Below are 19,161 nucleotides of genomic sequence, written 5' to 3'. Positions count from 1 at the left end.
TCGCTGCCAAAAGATGGGGGAGGGTTGGTGCTGGAAATGCAAGACTGTCTTTCCTATCTCCTAGCGTCCCTTTCATTGGCATAAAGTTGAAAAGAGATGCTGTAATTGCTTACCTGATCTTTGGTTTGTAAGAAAGTGTTTTTTGTGTAGGTGGATGGTTGTTCAATTTGGTGTTCTTGCAAAAAGTATTATCAGTGGAAGTTTCTATGTGGTCATCTTGCTTCATCTCCTCTGTGGAAAAACACTTTTTTTTTTTTTGAGACAGAGTTTCACTCTTGTTACCCAGGCTGGAGTGCAATGGCGCGATCTCGGCTCACCGCAACCTCCACCTCCTGGGTTCAGGCAATTCTCCTGCCTCAGCCTCCTGAGTAGCTGGGATTACAGGCACGCACCACCGTGCCCAGCTGAGTTTTTGTATTTTTAGTAGAGACGGGGTTTCACCATGTTGACCAGGATGGTCTCGATCTCTTGACCTCGTGATCCACCCCGCCTCAGCCTCCCAAAGTGCTGGGATTACAGGCGTGAGCCACCGCACCCGGCCCGGAAAAACACTTTTAAAAAATGTTTTTTATGCAATAAAAAAAAGAAAGCTAGAGTGTCTAAATTAGCATCATAGTAGATCCATGCAATAACATGGATTCAACACAAAAGCATATTCTGAGAGAAAAATAGAAACACATGTTATTACTCCTAGAAAACTGATTGCTTCTTGAAATTGGTGATTGCTAGAAGTTGGCAGTGAGAGGAGAAAATTGACCACAAAGGGTCATGAGAGATCTTTTTGGCATTATGAATATGTTTGACATCATAGTTACAGTAGTGGTTGCCAAACTATGCGTTTGTCAAAACTCACTGAATGTGTACTTGGGATTAATTTCTTATTTTGTTTTTACTCAACATGTCTATGTGATAATCAAAACAATGAGGGTGATACTAAAATAACTTCAATGATATTTTTAACATTATATAGAAAGTTTACAGTAACTTATAGTAAACCTATAACTAGATTCCTGACACTTATTCTGAAGATCTGCATTATACAGTATGCAGCAATTCTAAGAAAATTGCTAAAAAAGCCTTTGAAAGCAAGAACTCTGCCTGTCTTGTTTATTGCTGTGTTCTCAGAATTAGAATAATCTGTGGCTTAAATAATTATGCTGATATCATTACTGAACGATTTAATTGAAGAAAAAAATAATGAATATTCTGTGACAAATTATAATTATCAACTAATCATAAAAATGCCCTGTAAGGCCGGGTGCGGTGGCTCACGCCTGTAATCCCAGCACTTTGAGAGGCCGAGGCGGGTGGATCACGAAGTCAAGAGATCGAGACCATCCTGGTCAACATGGTGAAACCCCGTCTCTACTAAAAATACAAAAAATTAGCTGGGCATGGTGGCGCGTGCCTGTAATCCCAGCTACTCAGGAGGCTGAGGCAGGAGAATTGCCTGAAACCAGGAGGCGGAAGTTGCGGTGAGCCGAGATCGCGCCATTGCACTCCAGCCTGGGTAACTAGCGAAACTCCGTCTCAAAAAAAAAAAAAAAAAAAAATGCCCTGTAAGTCAAATGAAAGTGCTGCAGGATAGCTGCCAAATTGGAAAACTTGGTATGTACTTATTTTTAAATTATTTAAGGAATATGTTTAATATAGCTTTCTTCAATCCTCAGCTATTACTTCAGGAGTAGTACCTTTACATTTAAATCAGTGGGGCCAATTATTAATATAAAGTTATATAGTAAATGTGCTATTAGTGTTTCCAAAATATTTTAGGCTTTCTCTAATGTCTTGAGTTTACATTTTCAAATTATTATTTAAATTCATCACTTTAAATTTTGAAGTACTTCACCTGAACACATATAAAACCTTTTATTTGGCATGCAGTGAATATTCTATTTAAACATAAATGTACACTACATTCCTTACTTTGAAGACAATTTGTATAGTTTTGACCCCTATTATTTAATATAAAATAGCTGTCGTTACAGTATTTTGAAAGAAACTAGCATTTATTGAGACCTTCCATTCACCAGGACACCCAGCAGCCTTGAAGATTAAGGTAGGGTAGGGGATGTGGGACAGTGGAGAACGCATCTTGACAAAATGAAACAGGAGTTTGCACCATTGAAGAAATCATAATTTTTAGACTAAGTGTTCATGTTTGCTTTCTTTTTAATTTCTTATCACGTTAAAAAATATAGCAAGGTGGTTTTCGTCTTTCAATATTTGTAAAACGTAACTTAGGTTTTTAAAAGAAAACCTTTATTTCCTTTTAAACACAGGTAGAGTAATTACACAGGTTTTTAAGAAATATTGAATACTCCATCTGAAAGGAAAATTGAGTCTCAAGTAACTAGTTTTTTTGCAGGAAGCTAGTAAGTGACCGAGTGGCTCATGGCAAGTTGAAATGTAGCTTGTTCTGAAAATCTTTCTACTCATTTTGCTCACCATTTCATGTAATCTTGCATATACTTAATATTCATATGAAGATAAATTAAGAGAGTTCAAATATTTCATTTCTTGAACTTTATCTTGCCTATAAAAATGATTAAAAAATCTCTGAATGGTAGTAAAAATAATTTTAAATAGTGGTCAGTTAAATAAAATTATTCTTTTATTCTTATCTCTAAGCACCTTTCACACCCCAAAATATACTGGTCAGTTCAGTAATAATAGACAAAATAGTTGTAATCATAAACATAATTTGGCACTAACCTAGAATAATACATGAACAAATTGAGTCGGTTTAAACCTGCCCCCACATAAGGTTTATTTTCCACACAGGGCTCAAAGTGATAGGTTTAATATAAAATTGGTTCATCCCACCAGCCCTTTCCCTTGACCCTTACAAGCTTTCAATGTTTTCTCATTGCACTTAGAATAAAATTCAAAGTGCTGACCAAGGTAAAGCCCTTTAAGAATCTGGTCCCAGCTTGCCTGTTCAACATCATCTCAAGTTAATCTTCTCTTCTCTCACTTTAGTCCATTCCCTGGTGCCTGTTTTCTGCAATAGCAGGCAAACCATCTCATGCTTTGCAATTTGCCCTTCTGTTTGTTTGAAACACTCTTTCCCTATTTATGCATGACAACACCTACATATAGCAATATATATATGTAAAATTGTTTTTTATAACTTACTGCTTGATTTTTGCGTGCTACAATAATAATACATAACCTTTACGTTGTACTTCATAGCAATAAGGCACTAAGTACAAGAACTGTAAATCAATGTGAACATATTGATTTTAAATTATATTTATTATTTATTTATTAGAATTTAATTCTAACAATAACCTGCAGATTGTACTGTTGCTATCCTCATATTTCAGGTGAGGATGCTGAGCACAGAGAGATTAAGAGAAATTAAATGATTGACCTAAGAACTCAGAGTGAGCAATTGGCAGATCCAGAATTTCAACGCAAGTGGTCTGGTTTCAGAGCCTTTGTTCTTAACTGGGCCTCTAAATCGTAACTTTATATTATATAGAATGTTTCTCTAATTACACATGATATGATGGATATGTGTATTCAGAAGTTATACTTGTGTACTCAGGCTGCCATAACAAAATATCACAGACTGGATGATTTAAACACTAGAAGTTTACTTTCTCACAGTTCTGGAAGATCGAAGTCCAACATCAAGGTGCCCATGTTTGATTTCTTCTGAGTCCTCTCATTTTGGCTGACAGATGGCTGCCTTCTTTCTGTGTCCTCATACAGCCTTGTCTCTGTGTGCATTTACTCCATTTTCCTTATAAGGACAGCAGTCCTATTGGATTATATAACCCCATGGACCTCATTTAACCTTAATTATTTTGAGGCTCTATCTCCAAATACAGTCATCTATATAATTTATTTTAAAGTTTACAATATTTGAGTATTGTTTTCAGTTTTTATGAGTAGTTTTATTAAAATAATTATATCACTGATGAAATAGTAATTTCAATGAAAATATATGTATTTTTTTATTTTGCTAATGTCATATTTTGGTTATCAGGAACACAGTAAATATATTCACTACAAATTCCCTTCATAGATATTTTTATTTGGTAAGAAATAGAATCTTAAATCTGTTTTTCATGAAGCTAATTTACCAAATGAAATATATTTTATTCAGTAAGTATGGTATTCTTGGTGCAGAGCCATATTTTAATCAATTTATGTCTTTGCCATGGTCAATGATAATTATCATGATGGGATCTTAAAGATCCCATAAAACTACCACATTTTCACCTCCGGAGTTAAAGAATATCTAGAAATTAACCATAGAGAATGACTGATGGAGACAAAATATACCACTGTGGCTAATAAAAACTACTGTTGAATGTGGTTTTGATGTGTGTCTGCAATAGGCTTTTAGAAAATCTCACTCCTTAATTCTTAAACACTAAGTCGCAAAGAAGGAGGGGCAACCACAAGCCTTCTCCCCAAAGCAGCCTGTCAGAGAACAAGCAGTCAAAATGAACCCTATAGCAAGGCGCACATGAAAGAGAAAGAGTAGCTTCGAAGTCAGCAACTTCTTATCACCTAATTCTAAACGATCAGTAATTCCTCCTCCCTGAGGAAACGTCAGTGAGGGCTGAGGAAAGAAACTGGGAGAGATTATTTCTGATTGTGATGTTTTCTATGTCTTGATAAACTATATAGAATAATTGAATTGAAAACATTAGCAAAATGTTTGCTGCAATATCTGTGATCATAGGAAAATAAAAATCTTCAGTGGGATAAATAAGCAGTGTTACTTAAGCAGAAAAAATATTGGTAAAAAAGTCACATCTGCTGGAAATTTCTCAGATATCTACACAGTTTTTACATTTTTAATGGGCAAACCAAGTCACCAATAGATTTTGGCTGGATTCTAGAACCAAAAATGAGTATATCCTGTTAGTAATCAGGGATAAAGGTTAGGTGTTGACATTGACTGAGAAGTTATCTGTTAAATTGTTTTTCCTGTTTCACAGTTCAATAATGCGATTGTTTATTGAAAAAATGGAGTTATATATAGTCAAATAAGATGACAGTTTTCTAATCTACCTCTTACATTTTAGATTATTATAATTTTAGTCTCCAGAATGCACTGTCAGTCTCTGTACCTTTGCACAATGGTTGTAGAAATTTGCACAACGGGGAATTTCTTAAAAATCACTTACGAATCAGGCTGGGTGCGGTGGTTCAAGCCTGTAATCCCAGTACTTTGGGAGGCCGAGGCGGGTGAATCACGAGGTCAAGAGATCGAGACCATCCTGGTCAACATGGTGAAACCCCGTCTCTACTAAAAATACAAAAAATTAGCTGGGCACGGTGGCACGTGCCTGTAATCCCAGCTACTCAGGAGGCTGAGGCAGGAGAATTGCCTGAACCCAGGAGGCAGAGGTTGCGGTGAGCCGAGATCGCGCCATTGCACTCCAGCCTGGGTAACAAGAGCCAAACTCCGTCTCAAAAAAAATCACTTATGAATCAAAATTTTTTTTCATATGGAGAAATAATCTTAATAATCTCCTGCAGTAAAATATGTTTTAAGTTGGAATTATACCTTATTTGGAGTAAATGTCAATATATATTCATTGGCATTTTAATCTCTAGCCAATTAACTTAGCCATCTACCACTAGATATGACCACCAGATTTAGCAAATAAAAATACAGGATTCCCAATAGAACTTAAATTTCTGATAAACAACAAAAATGTTTTAGTATAAGTATATCACATGCAATATTTGGGATACATTTATGCTAAAAGACATTAGTTGTATGATTAAGCCACTGTACCCAGCCTGGATAACAGTGAGATCCCAAAAACAGCAACAAAAATGGTATTTGTTTATCTAAAATTCAGATTTTATGGGCATTCTCTATTTTTTCTGGCAATGCTAACACTATGGCATGATACAGTTCCTTTTATCTGTCCCATAGATGTGCAACTGAATATGCTAATTTATTTGATTATTTATTTCATGAGTTCGTGATCGTTATAAACAAACTTACAGTGGCAAACTTACAGTGGGTTTAATTATTTTGTGATTTATCTGCCTTGTAAGATAATGATTTTTGTTTTTACACTTTAAAAATAGGGCACATTTTCATGTCAACTTGAAATACCATAGCTGAAAATAATGCTTTTTATGTTCAAGTGACAGGTTTCTCATTAGATGAACACAGTGGTTAACATTATTTTGTGAAAGTAATTTATATTCCAGTGCAAAAAAATTGTTTATCAGGGTCAGCTATGTTGGCTTTAAAATATCTTTATTTTAACTTAATGCAGTTATTTGAGTATGCACTAAATACTGTTGGTTTTGGTATTTTACTGATTCTTAGATTGGTATGAAACTGATTGCTAGATTTAGGGAAAAATGAAAATTTAATTCTCTCTTCAAGAGCCACTTTATTGAAGTATACATTCCACTAACTTTATATTTACATCTTATGATAATCTTGGAATCTAAAAAATTGAGACCCCAAAGCTGTTTGCCTTTTATTATTTTTTTTACAATGCCCTATAGAATGCAGGGTCAACGTTTCAGTTTACAGCCTGAGAATGTCTTCAAAGTGAATTAATAAAATTAAAAGGGTACAGCTTTTCATTTTAAAAACATATATTGCTTTAGAAAAAACGAATGATTTAGGAGTACACTTCCTCTAAAATTCATAAATTCTGTTCCACAGGAGTCTTTGTATTCTACCAAAGCGTTAACACTATGGCATGTGTTAATGAGATGTGTGGTGTAGCTAAGCCAAACACATATTTAGGGTCTTCAACCTTTTTAGACATGTTTCTATTATGTTTTCCAAATGCAATGTAATCATATTATTTTCCTAAGAATTTCCTGTGTTGATGTTCTTTTGAGGATTATCTATAACCATAATTATTTTTTTTATAATTGATAAAGCATAATAAATCAAGTAAACATCTTATCTAGTCATTTAAGAAAAATACTTTTCTCAGCATAATAGCATAAAGGGTAGATTATAACTGTGGTTATTCTGGACAGAATCAGATACTTTATTTTTATCATCTGTTGGAACAAAAAATTGCTACCTGTCAGATATTTTCAATGACAGTAATTTGAAAATAGCCAAACTTATGTGCACAATCATGCTATGAGCCAAACTATCCCAAGTTCTTGTGACAGTTTTGTGGTTTGAACATAAACTGTTTGATAATAATTCCTATAATTTTCTGTAAATAGTTTAACAAACTTGGCATTTGTTTATCTTCTAGATGAAATGAATGATCATCAAAGTACCCTCTCCTACATCCTAATTAACCCATCTCCAGATACCAGGATAGAGCTGAATGATGTTGTGTAAGTTGATCTCATATCTTGTATAAAACATGTATTTTTTTAGAAAACTACTATTTATTTTTGTACTTTTATTTAGGCCATAATTGCCTCTTATTTTTCTTATAAGTGCTTAAGTAGTCTATATCTAATTTTATAAATAAACAAATGGCCTGGCACAGTGGCTCACGCCTGTAATCCCAGCACTTTGGGAGGCCGAGGCCGGTGGATCACGAGGTCAAGAGATCGAGACCATCCTGGTCAACATGGTGAAACCGCGTCTCTACTAAAAATACAAAAAATTAGCTGGGCACTGTGGTGCGTGCCTGTAATCCTAGCTACTCAGGAGGCTGAGGCAGGAGAATTGCCTGAACCCAGGAGGCGGAGGTTGCGGTGAGCCGAGATCGTGCCATTGCACTCCAGCCTGGGTAACAAGAGCAGAACTCCGTCTCAAAAAATAAAATAAAATAAAATAAACAAATGTGTTTGATATATTATGTGTAATAATATAAAAAATTATGATTGTTTAAAAAGGTATAAAATAAATAGCAGCATGAATTCTGAATTCTGTGAGCTAAAAACTACTTGGAAAAATAAAGGAAAACATGGAAGAATAAAAGAGCAACTTAACAGAAAACCTGAAACATCCCACACTGTCTACTTCTAAATACTTTCAAGTTCCCAAAAGCCTAAGTACAACTGGTCAAACACTTAATAGAAGAAGGTCAATGGGACTAACTTGACTTCTTGAAAAATAATTATTGAACATGTACAGTTGTAGCACTCACCTAATGATGCTAGATAGGAAGACTAAGATATTTTCTCTGATTTCAAAGTCCTTACATTGTAATTAACAAAAACTACAATTTACACATGAAAAATTTGATAGGAATATGTAATATGACTTTGTCACTAATAAACTAAGCATGAGTAGAGTGAGATAGTGCTTTTCTGAATTAATGCAAGGAGACATTATTGAGTGGTTGGAGCAATTATAAAGAATATGAGACTTAAACTAGACTCTGAAGGATAAATGAATTTGTGATGGTGGAGAAGAGAGGGCAGTCCAGAACAGGAGGAATGGCTTGAGAAAATGCACTACACAGGAATTGCAGAAAGTGTTTGAGTGGCAATTTGACTGGAGTAGAAATTTTGTATAGTTAGCGTTTCTGTTGAAAGGTGAATGTAATACTGGAAAAACAAATTAGATATGCCTCTGGAAAGGCCTTAGATGACAGAATGAGTTTAAAGTTGGCATTATAGATGATGGACAGCACTTAGACATATACGAGTAAACATGTAGCAAGATTTTAGAAAGGCACTTTGACAGTCATTGTTGTAAGCCTAGGAAAGAAATTCCTTGCAATAATCTGCCCTTGAGATACCTATTCCTGGCTTGGGGTGGATCACGTGATGTTTACCCCCAACCTGACCAACGATGAACATTTCTTAGGCTCAGCCCTTGATGCGGAAACAAGTGTCTTCACTCCAGCCAGCGTCATGGTCTTCCATGCTTCCAGGCCTGGGGTCTGTCAGGAGGGAATAGACCTGGGCCTCATCTGCCTGTACTGACTGACCCTCCAAGGTGGGTCTAGGACATCCTTGAGTCCCTACATTTCTCCTTGGAGAGGGGCCAGAGGGAACTTGGGATGTTACAAAAAAAAAAAAAACAAGGAGAAGTCACCCAAGGAATGTCAGTTTTTTTAATCCCTCTGCATGGGTTGGATTTTCCAAAATCATGATTTTTAGAAGAAAGTCCAGCATTTATGGTAGAAGAAGGAAGGCCAGCATTTATGGTGGAATATATAATTACATATAAGCTGGCCACACTGTGGCAGGGTCCCTCCCTGCTCATGGCTTTGGACCCTTCCACAGATTAGAACCTGGGTTAGAGAAGTGTAGAAGACAAGAGGGGAGGGCAGGGAAGATGCCTGTCAGGTTTTTAGCACAGTTCATTTCACTGGCATTATGAAGCATCTCTGTCCGAATACAAAGCCTGTTCTATTCCTGGCAGGACACACTGGGGGTGGGGGCAGAGGAACATGTGGTAATGAAACCAGTTAGTCAGTGTTGTCCTAATATTGTTGACAATTCTGTAAAGTTTCTTTTTATGAATATTTCTGTTTAAGCTATTCCACCTTTGTTTTGAAATCCTTCCCTTTTAAGGAGAAATGTGACACTTTTGAAAAGCTTGTGAGAAAGCCCCTCCCTTTTTTCTTTAAACCTTTAAACGGTAATTAAGGTTCTGAATTTTTCTTTTTGCTTTGTTTTTAATGAACATTTCTCTTTCAGAATAGATTGTGTGATGTTTTAATGGCAAAAAAAACATGATTTTGTGCAACTAACAAAGCTACTGCAAGAAAAATAAAACACTTCTTCACACACACACACACACACACACACACACAAAGGATGTTTACCCAAGGAAGCTAACTACAGATTGTATTACTGACATAAAACGAATGCCAGAGATCCACAAGTTTTGTTGGGTATTAGGTCCATCGGATAGGTTTGTGTCAGAAAGCAAGCGGTAAGGTCAGAACTAGCAGGACTGAGAATGTTTTGTGATGTGGAGCACAATACGGACCCATGCAAGAGGTTCAGAACTAAATGTAATAATATGCAAAAACTTAAAGGACTATTTGATATGTTGTCAGTTTTGTGGAAGATTTTGACTGGAGTGGAACGGGTATGATTTTTTAAAAGGAGGTCTACAGAAAACAATAGAATTGATTGACAGGTTGGGTTAGGGTCATGGTGGACCTGAATGTAGGGAAACCAGTTAAAAAGCAGGTGTGAGGAAAAAAAACATCTGTCATAGCATTAAGATAAGGCATTGTAAAGACAAGCCCCTTAAATAGATTTATGAAGGCAGAAAATGGGACTTGATTATTGATTTGGGATTTGAAAAAGAAGTCTAACTAACACAGCTTTAGGGTTTCGAAACTGTGTGATTACAAAAAATAAACATAAAAATATTGTTTCATCAAAACAAGTCAGAAGAGGGAGACAATTTTCCAGACTGGAAAGCGGTTGTAGGGTAGTAAAAGAAAAAGAGAAATGGTATGTGGGTCCAGGTATATATGTATTTTTAATGAATATTGACTTTCTAATTAATTAAATTTTATTAATACATAATAGTTGTGCATTTTTAGGGGGTACATGTGATATTTTGATACGTGCATAAAATATGTAATAATCAGGGTAATTGGGATAGCCATTACCCCAAACATTGATAATTTCTTTGTGTTAGGAATATTCCAAATCTTCTTTTTCAGCTATTTTGAAATATACGGTAAAGTCTTGTTAAGTGTAGTTGCCCTGCTGTGCTGTGAAGCACTGGAATTTATTTCTTCTGTGTAACTGTTGTCTGATTATTAATTAGCCAATCCCTCTCCATCTTCCCCTCCCCATTACCTTTCCCAGCCTCTGGTAACATTCTACTTACTATCTCCATGAGATCAATTATTTTAGCTCACACATATGAATGAAAACATATGAATTTGTTTTTCTGTGGCTTATGTTCTCTAGTTCTGACTATGTTGCTGCAAATGACAGATTTCCATCTTTTTTATGGATGAATAGTATTCTTTCCATATATACCACAGATTTTCTTGATCCATTCATTCAAATATATTATTTAAAGTGCAAAGAGGAAATGTCTAGAAAGCATATAGATACATAGTATTGGAAATTTGAATATAAATTAATTTTTTATAGAAAAAAATATTTTTTATCTTCCAGCTGAAAAAGGCTAATTAGGGAATTTTTTTTCCAAAAATATGAATACAGAAGAAAAAGTAGAAGAATGAATGTTACACTATTGAGGACTATTTTGTTTTAGGGCAGAAACAGGAAGCATTTCAAAAATTTATTGGCAATATACAACAGCAGGAGTAAATTAGACCCCAAATAAGTGTGAAGAGATTCCTAAAATGCACCTAAGATAGAACTATCAAGTATAATATCACTTTATTTTGCCATCTGATAATACTAATTAGAATACAGGAGCATTGGGGAATCAGATGAATAACAATTTAAGCTAATAGAATTAAGTCACTGTCAAAAACTGTATCTGATGGTGCTATTTAATTTATACAGGACTTCAAGTGAGAGGAAAACATCTTATTTAAGATGCACTTGGATTTCCTTCACGTAGTATATTACTACAATAAAACAAAGCTATTCTTTTTTGTTAGCATCCATAGTTATACATGTCTTTTTTCTTTTAAGTCCATAAGTATAGATAATTTTTATTAAATATCTAATCTACTCATATTAATTCCAGCCTTCTTGTACCTCTTTTTCAAATAATTGTTATACTGTATAGAATTTTAAAAATTATGCATACCTTATTTGTATTTTATAATGAATTATATTTCTTAAGATTAATACAATTATTTCCCAGAATAGTTTTTGACAGAATGTTCAAAGAAAATATTGCTAACCTTTTGAGTCTATGAACATGTCCTGTTGTCAAATATTTATGTTTATAATTTCAAATAATTTTCAATCTTTTAACTTATGAATAAAATATGTATGTCACAATGTGGACAGGTAAAGTAGACATATTTTCAGATAATTTTCTGTCTTTTAAATATTTTTAATTAGTTTTAAGCTAAAACATCAACTTGACTGCTATTAAGAAAATAAAAAAATCTTTACTTACACCACCGCAGTGCTCTGTATTTGTGGCACTGAGATAATTAAATTTCAGTAGAACCAGACAATGATGAATTATCACTTGAAAGATGGCAACCATGACAAATAATATATAAAAACACAGTTTAAGAAATTTGCTTTATTGTACTCATAGGTTTTGTAGTGATAATAATAGGAAAAGGAGCTTTTGCTACTACCTCAGTGAATTTGGAGGATAATGGAATACACTGTTATCTTTTATGTTTTTCTAAAAATTCACTTTGAAAGTTCATTTTAAATGAAGAAGCAACATTAACTTGATACAAAGATTAATAAATCACTAGATGATATGTTATTAAAAAGTATAACGTGCACTATTAATTTTCTTCATCAATCTACAATGCTATTGATATTTAAAGCAATTATAAAGCAGTGTGCATAGGTAACAAAATCCAGTTAATAGATCCAAGGACAGTAATCTCAACTTTTATTTGGGAAAGAAAATAGACTCAGTGTTTTTGATTGCCTTTTCTCATTTTCATTATGGAGTATATTTCATGAATTTTTCCCTATAGTTTTTAAGACAAAAGTACAATCTTTATTAGAGTTCTCACTTTTCAATAGTTTCCCTGTTCATTTTATATACTTCCTCTTAAAATTATTATAGAAGTAGGAAATACTTATTTTGTTTGCACTTGGAACATGACCTTCTTACAATGCGCTGTTGCATATATGTATTTTCCTTCTCTCCTTTTCAAAACCTCAGTGGCTTCCTACTGCCTTCGGAACACAAATTGAAACTACTTATTCTGAAACTTAAGGTCTTTCATTACCAGTTTCCTACCTTTGTTTCTGACTTTACCGACGATGACTTACCAGTTTTCTAAAGTCAAACTCGTTTCTAAGCACATCAAAAACATTCATCCTCTGTGGTCTCCATTATCAACGCTCGGGGTCACCTCCTGTTCCTTCCTCCTAAATCTTCTCTGAAGCCTGGAAAGGCAAGCTCAACCCAACCCCTCAATAAAGGATTTCCTAATTCTCTCTGTCGTTCTTTTTCACTTCGTATGATGTTTGAAATTTCTTTCTTTTTTCATTATATCTGCTTCATAAATTATACTCTAATCTTCTGCAGGACAGGGTTCAGGTTTTGTGATTTTTTTTTTTAATTCTCAGGTGTTAGCACAGTTTTCTACAGGTGCTCAAGAAGCAGACACTGAAGATATTCAGGCATAACTCAGAGATACTGCAGGATCGGTTCCAGATTACCATGATAAAATGAATATTGCAATCAAGCGAGTCACTTAAAACGTTTGGTTTTCCAGTACATACAAAATTTATGTTGGCATTATACTTTTAGTCTACTAAGTATGCAAAAGAAAAGCATTAGGTCTAAAAATTTACTCAATTAAAAAATAGTTCATTGCTTAAAAATGCTAGCAATCATCTGAGCCTTCAAGGAGTCATAATATTTTTGTGGGTAGAGAGTTTTGCTTCAATGTTGATGGCTGCTGACTGATCAGGGTAGTGGTTGCTGAAGGTTGGAGTGATGTGGCAGTTTCTTAAAAGAAGGCAACAATGAAGTGGTTTGCTGCATTGATTGACTCTTTCTTTCATGAAAGATTTATCTGTAGCATGTGATACTCTTTGATAGCATTTTACCCGCAGTGGAACTTTTTTCAAAATTTGAATCAATCCTTTCATACCCTGCTGCTACTTGTCCACTATGTTTATGTAATAATCTGAATTCTTTATAGTCATTTCAACAATGTTCATAGCATCTGCATCAGGAGTAGATTTCATCTCAGGAAACCAATTTCTTTGCTCATCAATAAGAAGCAACTCATTCATTCAAGTTTTGATCTGAGATTGCAGCTATTTAGTCACATCTTCAGGCTCTACTTTAAATTCTAGTTCTCTTGCTATTTCTGTCACAACTGAAGTTACTTCCTCCACTGAAGTCTTGAAGTCATTGATAACGGTTGAAAACAACTTCTTTCAAACTTCTGTTAATGTTGCTATTTCAACCTCCTCCCATGAATCACGAACATGGAAATTGCTCTTTGATCCACGGGCTGCAGAATAGATGTGTTAGCAAGCATGATACAATACTAATCTCGTTGTACATCTCCATCAGAGCTCTTGGGTGATGAGATGCCTTATCAAGGGACAGTAATATTTTGAAAAGAATCTTTTTTTTTTTTTTTTGAGACGGAGTTTCACTCTTGTAACCCAGGCTGGAGTGCAATGGCGCCATATCGGCTCACCGCAACCTACGCCTCCTGGGTTCAGGCAATTCTCCTGCCTCGGCCTCCTGAGTAGCTGGGATTACAGGCATGCGCCACCATGCCCAGCTAATTTTTTGTATTTTTAGTAGAGACGGGGTTTCACCATGTTGACCAGGATGGTCTCGATCTCTTGACCTCGTGATCCACCCACCTCGGCCTCCCAAGAAAGGAATCTTTTTTTAAGCATTAGGTCTCAACAGTGAGCCTAACATATTAAGTAAACGATGCCTTAAACAGATGTGCGACAAGTCAGGCTTTGTTTTACCATTTATAGAGCACAGGCCAAGTAGATTTAGCAGAATTCTTAAGTGTCCAAGGATTTCCAGAATGGTACAGAAGCAATGGCTTCAACTCAGAGTCATCAGATGCATTAGCCCTGCCAAGAGAGTCAGCCTATATCTCTGAAGCTTTGAAACAAGGCTTTGTCTTCTCTCTAGCCATGAAAGCACTAGATGGCACCTTTTTCCAATAGAAGGCTGCCTCCCGAATTGAAAATTCATTATTTAGCCACCTTCATCAGTGATCTTATTAATAGTTAGAGTTTTGATAACTTGCTGTACCCTCTCCATTAGCACTGACTGCTTCATCTTGCATTTTATGTTATGGAGGCAACTTCTTTTCTTAAGCTTCATGAGCTAACCTCTGCTGGCTTTCCACCTTCCTTCCATTGCCTCTTCTCCTCCCTCACCTTTCAGAAACTGAAAAGAAGTAGAGCATCGCTCTGGATTTGGCTTAAGGTAATGTTGTAGCTGGTTTGATCTTCTTTCCAGACCACTCATATTTTTGCCATCTCAACAATAAGCCTGTTTCCCTTTATTTTAAATCAATTTTGTATTCACTGGAGTAGCACTTTTAATTTCTTTAGGAACTTTTCCTTTGCATTCACAACTTGGCTAACTGGCACAAAAGGCCTAACTTCCAACTTTTTGATGTGCTTCCAAGCTTTTGATGTGCCTTCCACACTAAGCTTAATCTTTTCTAGCTGTTGATTTAAAGTGAGACATAAGACTCTTCCTTTCACTTGAACACCTAGAGATCATTTTTGGGTTAATACCTGATCTAACTTTAATATATTTGGGTATTGGGTGGTGGAGGAGAGGGAGAGAAGGTCGAGGGAACAGTCAGTTGGTGGAGTGATCAGAACACACACATTTATTGATTAAAATTACTTTCTTATATGGGTGCAGTTAGTGGTATCTGAAAACAATTACAATAGGAACAGCAGAAATTACTGATCACACATCACCATAACAGATATAAGTACGATGGTTAAAGTTCAAGTTTCAAATATGTGACACAGAGATTCTAAGTGAGCATCTGCTGTGGGGAAAAAATGTCTCCAATGGACTTGCTTGATTCAGGGTTGCCACAAACCTTCCCTGTATAAATAATGACATATTGGCAAAGTGCAACGAAGTGAAAAGCAACAAAAGTGTGCCTGTACATCATTCGACAGTCTGAAGTAAGACAACTCTCTTACAACAAATTCTCACATTAATGAAATATTTGAGTTTGGCAGATAAACATTCTTCTATTTACTAGCAGAATTAATTAAGGATTATTCTCTATACTTTTAGCATTATCACCATAACCTGAATTTCAAATACATATTTTTTCAGCTAATTTAAACATTATGCATTATATTCACTGTAACATTCATTAAATTGTTAATTTCATAGATTCATAAAATATTTAAATTGAAAAGACTATAGAAATTGTTTATATCAATTTTCTAATTTTTTAAGTGATAAACATGAGACAAAGAACAGTTAAGTAATGGAAGAAGGATGGCTAAAATGTAGATCTCCTTCATAGAAAAATGGCCAAAGCAAGGGATAATAAATGTCAATAGCATACTAAACATAAAACTTTGATGAGATGAAAGTGCTGAAATGGATCATAATTAAAAAATAATGGTGCCTGACAGCCAACATGCACAGGGAAAAAGAAGAGGAATAAGAAAAATAATAGTGCTTGATTCATCAGCATTCATCATCATCATCTTCTCAGGTCTGAAAATGGTCATATTAACAGTGCCAAATTGTAAAGGCCAGCTGAACAGTGAGTTTTTCCACCAATGTTGTATACAGTTTAGATAATCTGAAAACTCAACAAATAAAGTAGAAATATAAAGTGTCAGTGTGAATTAACATTGCCTATACTTACTATTGCAAAGTTATTTGTTTTTTTTTCTTCTATTAGATACTTAATTAGACCAGATCCACTGGCCTACCTTCCAAACAGTGATCCCAGTCGAAGAAACAGCATCTGCAATGTCACTGGTCAAGATGCTCGGGAGGAAACTCAACTTTGACAAAAATAAAATGAGAAACTTTTTTCCTACAAGGATCTTGCTTGAAACCACAAAAGTGTTGCTGGCATGAAAGAAACTAGATGGAAATATATGTAGTTTTCTCATATTTAAAAACATAATCTCTTAGAAGTATAGATCATTTTGAAACTTAATGTAGTACTTACTGGTACTCTCCCTATTAATATTTGAAGAACATCAATGGAATAAGTTTGAAAAGTGATATTAAAGTACAAATATTTAAATCTGACACTGATTTGTTTAATAATAATCCAAACTATATGAAACCAATTTAAAAAATTATTAAGGTTTTATGAAGTTGACAAAATCTAACCATATTTGGTGCATCACAATGGACACAGAATGTTGCTGCCCCTCTTAAAAACTAAATGTGCCATATTATATTCTTTAAATTCACTGTTTTATGAAGTTGAGCTCATCATAAATGTCTAGTCTTCACTACATAGAGATTAACTAACAAACTTGTGTGGCTGACTTTTGTGTAAGAATCATAGTTTGCTTTAGAATACAAATCTTTAAGTCATTTTAACGTTTTTTGTCTGCCTTATGATATAAAGATATTTATCTTAGAATTTGAGATGTCATAGCATGTTTTATTACACTGAAGTAACTAAAACATAAATGAAAAGAAACACTAGGTTCCTGCACTTTTTGGTAACTTTATGTCTAGCAAACATTTTATGCCAAGAAAAGCATACTCTAAAGCAATTATCTATTATTCTCCTAAAAGAATGCCTAGCATAGAGAAAATACTTAATACACATTTGTTGACTTAAATTTAATTCAAGGATTGAAACATTAACTGGATTTCTTGAAATATGTAGTAATGATTGTGATTAGACTCTTGAGTTTTATTATGTTTGATATATCTATATAGTAAATTTCATTAGAAAAATACTTTTTAAATTGACAGAAGATAACTTATACCTTTTCTGAACCCCAAAGACAATTCAAAACATTAAAAGTCCTTCTTATGTCTTTGGTAATGAAACAGTAACACTCAAAAAAGGTTGTATTACAAATTTTGGCTTAATTTTGAAATTATATGAAGTATATTTTAACATTATGAGAGAAAAGCATAAAACAAGAATAGGTAGTTCTTGGCTTTTAACATTAATACAAATCATGGAGAATTTGAGTTATAAATTTAAATATAAATTGACCATTGATAACACCAATTTTTTACCTGTATTGTGTTTTCTCCCTAGAGAAATAGGTCAAAAAAGCGTAAGAGAATGCATACATAGTTTTCTAGGTAGTGGAAGTGTGTAAAAATGTGTCTTATAAAAGAAACATTGGTAAATTTAAATATATACTCTTCTAACTTTGTATTTTTTAGTTTTTGAATTTAGCATTGAGTTTAATTCAACAACAAAGTACATAAAAGACTAGAAAGGGACATTTTTTGCCTTTCTTTTCGTAATGATGCAGATCAACTTAAAGAATAAGAAAAATTTTTAAGAAAAGATATTCTAATGTTCTCTCAAAAATTCTACAGAAATAAAAGTGTAAAGTGCAATGTGAAATCAAAGATTGTAGTCCTGGTATAATTTGGCTTGGAGACTATGAAATGCCTTTTTTCTTTTTAGTATTTTACATTATCCACATTTTAGGATAACAAGAACACCAAGAATTACCCCTAAAACAGAGATCCTGCATTTAATCTACTTTGATCAGAGAAGTAGAATTTATGACAGGTTACCTAAAATTGGGAGCATGCCTTAAAACTTAAAGATTGTATGCATATTTGTGTATATGTTATAAACATGTGAAATATATTTGACACGCACATTCACATATAAATTGTTAAAAACTGAAGGCAGAATGGAACTAATATATGTAACAGAAAAATAATAAATTTAATGAACTTGTTTTATATTTGCATATCAAGAGTCAAATATGATGTTTAAGTTAACCTTTTTTACTTCATTATTTTTAGGATTAAATGTAAGATTTTACAAATCTTTTATTTCCCCACAAGATTTGATGTTTGGTATTTTTGCATTATGACAGTTATCAAGACTAGGATTTTAAGCTAGGATATGATTATATTTCCTATATAACTAAAAATTTTGTTTCATAAATTTTAAAATAATTATTTTTGACTATGAACATTAGTCCAAATTTAATATTTGACACAGTTCATACCAGCTTGCTACAATAATGATAATTTATTAGTCTTTCTCTTGTTTAAAGAGTAAAAACATGTTTATAAAATGCTTTTAATGAACTGTTGCCTTTTTAAAATAATTATACTTGCACAAGAAAATAAAATATAAAGTCAGTAATCGTCCTTGCAGCCCAATCGGAATTGATTCTGTTTATTGGTCTGTACCATTTTGCTATCAGTTACATTGAACTGCTTTAAAATAAATAATAAAATTATTTCTAATGATGTAAACTCTTGATTTTTTTTGCCAAAACTTCAGTTTCTTAGATAAATTGTGTTCTGGAACTATAAAATTAATTTGTTACTTCTATATTTTAAACCCAAAATAAATATGGAAGTAATCTGATTGGAAAATGCAGTGATAAATAAACTTCTGTTGAATTATTTCTTAATAGATTCTGAATAGTTTCACCATATCACAAAAGGAGAAGTGAGGAGGGAAAGAGAGT

At 33.9% G+C, this 19,161-nt stretch overlaps 1 protein-coding gene across 20 annotated transcripts in view; it reads left to right on the top strand.

Moving 5' to 3' along the window:
- Positions 1-18,943, top strand: part of KCNT2 (potassium sodium-activated channel subfamily T member 2) — a 430,036-nt gene extending 411,093 nt beyond the window's left edge. For all 20 annotated transcript variants that reach the window (XM_078355173.1, XM_078355170.1, XM_078355168.1 and 17 more), the window contains 2 exons: positions 7,221-7,305; positions 16,413-18,943. In XM_078355173.1, coding sequence (XP_078211299.1) covers positions 7,221-7,305; positions 16,413-16,524 — 197 coding nt within the window. In that variant the 3' untranslated portion in view covers positions 16,525-18,943. The remainder of the gene's footprint in view (positions 1-7,220; positions 7,306-16,412) is intronic.
- The last annotated feature ends 218 nt before the right edge of the window (positions 18,944-19,161 follow it).

This window comes from Callithrix jacchus, chromosome 18 (assembly GCF_049354715.1).
Source record: "Callithrix jacchus isolate 240 chromosome 18, calJac240_pri, whole genome shotgun sequence".
NCBI classification, from domain to species: Eukaryota; Metazoa; Chordata; class Mammalia; order Primates; family Cebidae; genus Callithrix; species Callithrix jacchus.
Note: the sequence above shows the minus strand (reverse complement) of the source record. Positions and strands in the feature narration are given on the sequence as shown.